General features: G+C 38.0%; 1 protein-coding gene across 1 annotated transcript; it reads left to right on the top strand.

Moving 5' to 3' along the window:
• Positions 1-459: 459 nt before the first annotated feature.
• Positions 460-5,549, top strand: LOC308129415 (odorant receptor 131-2-like; the record flags this gene model as incomplete). The annotated part of the gene is made up of 6 exons (XM_080495356.1): positions 460-465; positions 529-581; positions 1,920-2,060; positions 2,732-2,870; positions 4,009-4,434; positions 5,298-5,549. 6 exons carry the CDS (start codon positions 460-462, stop codon positions 5,547-5,549), a joined length of 1,017 nt encoding a protein of 338 aa, XP_080351482.1.
• Between the last annotated feature and the right edge of the window lie 249 nt (positions 5,550-5,798).

The following is a 5,798-nucleotide window of genomic DNA, read 5'->3' on the forward strand; positions in this document are numbered from 1 at the left end:
TTCATCAGGTCGAAGCTCCTGCAGGTGTTGTTATAACTCCATCTTACTGTTTAGGTCTTTTTTTTTTTTTTTAATAGCTTCAAAATGTTTTATTCTAATCACAATTTATTGACGTAATAAATATTCATAACTGGAATCATGTGAATCTTCATCAAACGTGATCATGTGAAATTAGATTTCAATTCTTTAAAACTTTGTCAAAAATATATAATGTATATTTAATTCACTAACATTTATGTTTGTTCAGTTTTAAACAAACATAATGTGGAGACCAAAGATCAAACAATGTAATACAAAACACCATAAAATACAATCTATTACATCGTGAATGTTTTTAGAATTTAATGTTAAAAGTGGCTCTTTATACTTCATAATCACATTTTAGCATCAAAGTTTAATTTTGAATTTTTTAAATATATAAATATTGTTTTAAATAAAATAACATTGATTTCTAACATAATGAAGGTGAGTTCAGTTTATAATATTTCACTTGATGTGTCATGAATCTAATCTTTAAACTTTCCAAAGGATGTGAAAAACTTCGAGACGATTATGATTTCCAGCAGTGATTTGGCATTCATGTAAAAATAATGATAATGTTGTATAAAACGCACACTAGAAGGTTTCTAACCATTAGAAGCAGAGTGACCCACCCAGTGTTAACATAGAAAAGTTAATAGTTTTCTTCAATTAATTCTACTCTTCTTACATATAAACTGAAAGTTTTGAGCAGAATAAACTTTAGAACATCTTCTTCAAAAGATGTCCGTGTCTGATAAGATGAAATTATTTAACAACAAAAAGTAATGAAAAAAAACATCTTGTGTCATTTTAAAATATTCAATAATCTGAAATGATTCTCCTCACCTGATTTAAAATGACCTAAAAATTGTATATATTCTTATATGTCACTTTTATTTATTGATGTCACTCTGAAGAATTGTAATTGTTTCTCAAACTAGTGATTTTAATCTGTTGTGTTCTATTATGTTTAGTTCTATATGGTCTAATGTGTTTACTTCTCTATCGTGTCACGTGTTTGGCATCTGTTTATTTGTATTTTTTTTAAAGTTATTTAATCTTCAACAGTGAAATAAAGGATACAAATCCATTAAAAGTTACATTTCAGTTCAACAGATTCAATAATCCCCCAAACAAGTCACGTGATCAATATCTGTGTTTAAAATGTTCTTTCTGATAATCATGTCCTCAGATAAAAACAATAAATATCTGATCTTGTGAAATATTCTCATATCAGAAACGGCATTTTCCTAACTTAGAAGAAAAAATTATAAAGTATAAATCAAACAAGAATGCTTGAAATATTTGATCCAGTTGAAATGAGTTTGAATTAAATTAAAGGGAGAATAACCCTTTGTTTTATTCAACAGACAAACTTATTAAAGAACATCTTTATAAACAAAGTTAATTAACTTGAATATTCATAATTTACTAAAATAATTTTAGTCCAAAAGATTTAAATTCTCTTTCCTGATGTGTTTCATATTTTTTCTTGTGCAAAATACAACATGAAATTGTATCAATGTTATTATTATTAAAGTTTATCTTCATTTTTAAACGTCAACACGCCTCAGAGTGTGAAGAAGAAAAGTGTGAAGCATATTTACCAACATTTTCTATTTGTTTAGATTGATTTATTTACAATAGGTCATATATATCCAGTATTTAGTTTCTCATGTTTGTAGAAAATGTTCCTGTATTTTCTGTGGGTGTTGCTTTGAAAACATTTCAAAACCGTGGTTCTAAATTCATATAACTGACGTGTGGATTTTATTTTATTTTATTTTATTTAATGCTTTAATGTGCCCCAGATTGTTGAGCCTGGAGGAGGAGATGCTGCTGCTGAACTCCTCCTCCTCCTCCTCCTCCTCCTCCTCCTCCTCGCTGCTGAACTACAGCTCGCTGCCGCCAGAGGGCGCTGTGGCGCTGTCCAAAGACAGCTTCACGAATGCCCTGACCAAGAACATCGTGGCCATGATGGTGTGGCTCGTGCTGAGCGTCATCAACAGCAGCATGGTGCACACCTTCCTCCGACACAGGTCAGACACACACGCGCGCGCACACACCACGACACAACACAACGCATTAAAAACAAACAAACAAACAGATAAAACATGGAGACCCCCCCCCACCACCCTTTCCTACATGTTTTTCCACGACTCATTTTCTTTTCCAGCATCATTGATTTGAAGGATTTCAAAGTATATTCGACACAAACACATTGTTGTGCATCAAGGCCCGACAATGTTGTGTATTTTTTTTAACGTGTTTGAAATGGCAAACAGACCATAATAATCTTGATTTATGAGTCTCATGGCCTTTTTCCTGCAGTTTTATAATTACGTCCCCATATTTCCACTCTATAACTCCGACATGGAAGAATCAGTGAGTTATATAATGAGTTGAATACATTTTGACCTGATACTGATCTGATTTTACACATTATGCCAAAATGCTTTTGCAGATTTTGACTTGAGGATATTTATATGTGGCCTCCAACTGAGCTTTTCGTCAAAAATCATTCTTAAAGATTAATTTACATGCGCTTGTTCAATTTGTTTACCATTAAGAGAGTATTAAACAAAGAGAAACAAAGTCATATGAAACTATACTAAATATATATTGCCATATACTAGATATAAAAAAAAAAAAATCAATTAGAAATAACAATATGTTGTACAGGATTTATTTTCTCCGATATTTTCTGCAGCCTGTTCTACGAGAACCCCCGGTACATAATGTTCATCTGCATGGTGATCAACGACGCCCTGCAGCTGACGCTGGTGACGGCGCTCTACGTGGTCAGCTACATCTTCAGGAAGATCCACGCCTCCGTGTGCTGCCTGCTGGTGAGGCCAGCGAGGATCTGACCTCCACCTGACCAGGAGCAAAACTTATCTGATATTCAGGGAACTTGAAGTCACAGGAAAGTTTCTTTTCCGAGATCAAACGACTGGGAGAGGAAACGTGCCTCGAGGATTTATTCTGAAGGGACAAGTTACTAACTTTACGGAAGAGGATTAGGCCCACTGTGGGGGAAAAACCCTGACTTCTGACTTTTGGTTTTTTTTCCACAATTCTGACTTTAAACTCAGAATTCTGACTTTTAAACTCAGAATTCTGAGAAAAAAGTCAGAATTCTTAGTTTTAAGTCAGAATTCTGACTTTCAAACACAGAATTCTGTGTTTAAAGTCAGAATTGTGAGTTTAAAGTCAGAATTGTGAGTTTAAAAGTCAGAACTCAGGGTTTTTTTCTTAGTTTTAAGTCAGAATTCTGACTTTTAAACACAGAATTCTGTGTTTAAAGTCACAGTCACTTTTAAACTCACAATTATGAGTTTAAAGTCGGAATTCTGAGAAAAAAGTTAATCTGGATTTTGGTTGAAAATACGTTTGTTAATTTGATAAATAAACTCTATAATTTGGTTTTAGTAGAAGTTACATTAGTTAATAGGACGAAGATGTTGTATAATCTGGATTTAAGATGAAGTTGCATCAGTTAATTACAGGAAGATGCTCTATAATCTGGATTTTAGCTGAAAATACATTAGTTAATAGGAGGAAGATGCTCTATAATCTGGATTTTAGCTGAAAATACATTAGTTAATAGGAGGAAGATGCTCTATAATCTGGACTTTAGCTGAAAATACATTAGTTAATAGGACTAAGATGTTCTATAATCTGGACTTTAGCTGAAAATACATTAGTTAATAGGAGGAAGATGCTCTATAATCAGGATTTTAGCTGAAAATACATTAGTTAATGAGAGGAAGATGCTCTATAATCAGGATTTTAGCTGAAAATACATTAGTTAATAGGAGGAAGATGCTCTATAATCAGGATTTTGGCTCTTCATGAAAGAAGCATGCATGCAATAATGACAACGTAAAATAAAAAGCACAACAAAACTTCCCGCAGCTCCTGCCGATACAGACTGACTGTTAACATCCCCTCGTTTCCTTCCGCCCGCCGCCGCGCGGCGCCCAGATCATGACCGCCGTCCTCACCACCCGCTCCACGCCGCTCCTCCTGGCCGGCATGGCGCTGGAGCGCTACATCTCCATCTGCTTCCCGCTGCGCTACGGCCAGATGTGCACCGTGCCGCGCACCCTCGTCCTCGTCGGCGTCATCTTCCTGCTGACCGCCACGCCGCCCGCCACCGACCTCCTGGTCGCCGTGGTCAAGGAGCCGCCGCGCTTCTTCCACGCCAGCATCTTCTGCGACCACTCGCTGCTGTTCCGCGACCGCTCCATCTACTACAAGAACTGCGTGTTCGACGGCGCCTACCTCTCCTTTGTGGCGCTCACGCTGGTCTACACCTACTGCAAGATCATGCTGGCGGCGAGGGCCGCCTCCAGCGGCCTGGCGTCGGCGAGGAGGGCCAGGAACACCGTGCTGCTCCACGGGGTGCAGGTCGGTGTTTTCCCGAACAACGGCGTGCAACTCAGAGTCCAAGGATTAAACAAAAAACTGTTTATTTTGCACTTATTTTGAGGTTTTTTTTTTAAATATCATTCCAAAAATACTTTGAAAGATGAATTTATGCGTTGTTTTTAAAATATACCTGACATATTGCTCCCCTTAGAGCTTGTTATACTTTATTATAGTTGTGATTTTTATCTTATTTTTTAGTCCTATTTTTTTTATCTACTTATTATTACTCTTACTGTAAATATTTCTGGTCCTTAGGGTTCTTGATAGTCATTGTATATAAGATACTGCTGTTCTTACCTAACTGTTTGCACATTTCTTGTCTTTCCTACTCATGAGTCCTTAAGAGCAGAATGTAACAAGTACATTTCTCCATTGTGAGATCAATAAAGGCTTATCTTATCTTATCTTATCTTATCTTTTGTTTTCCCTAAACTCAGTCTAACTGTCACTTCAAGTAAACCAGTGACAAAACTAATTTATTTTCTAAAAGGGACTAATGAAGCTCTGGCTTGTATTTGTTTATATATGTTAATAAAATAGTTTTAATAAGTGTGTTCCCACGCTGTTTAAAAGAACTATGATGTTTCACCACTAGGGGGCTCTCTCAATCCAAAAACAAAGGCAAGATGGTTGTAATGCGGTTTATAAACATTATTTAAATGAAGTCAACATTGGCTGGAATTGAATGATAATGAAGAGCAGCGCGTCTAACAACTGCTTTTTTAAAATTCTCTAACCAATCGCATGTTTTCATTAAAAAAAAACTCATGACATTAACGTGATTTAACTCTTTATCCGTCGTTTGTCCCGTGGTTTCCCGGCGTTCCCTCCTCCTCCTGCAGCTCATGCTCTGCATGCTGGCCTTCGTGGTTCCGTCCCTGCAGGCGGCCCTCATCTCCCTCTTCCCTCGGCTCGGCCTGGAGATCCGCTACGTCTTCTTCCTGCTCGTCTACGTCATCCCCCGTTTCCTCAGCCCCGTCATCTACGGCTTCCGGGACGAGCAGTTCAGGAAGTACTGGACCCGGTACCTGTCCTGCCGCAGTCCGGCGCGGATCCGGCCGGCGGTGCTGAGGGGGAACCTGCAGGGGAAGTGACCACATGGTGGCGCCGGCGCCTCGGTCCTCCCTCGTCTTCCAGGTGGTTTTCACATCGGCGGCCCTCCAGACATCGGCCACGGCAGCAAGAACCGACTCGGGAAGCGAATCAGGAACTGACTCAGGAACCGACTCGGGAACCGACTCAGGAACCGACTCAGGAACCGACTCAGGAACCGACTCAGTAAATGAGTTGAAGTTTGAGGACAAAAAAAAAAGTTTCCAGGAATTAAAAAAAAAAAAAAAAAA

This window comes from Blennius ocellaris, assembly GCF_963422515.1.
Source record: "Blennius ocellaris genome assembly, chromosome: 4".
NCBI lineage: Eukaryota > Metazoa > Chordata > Actinopteri > Blenniiformes > Blenniidae > Blennius > Blennius ocellaris.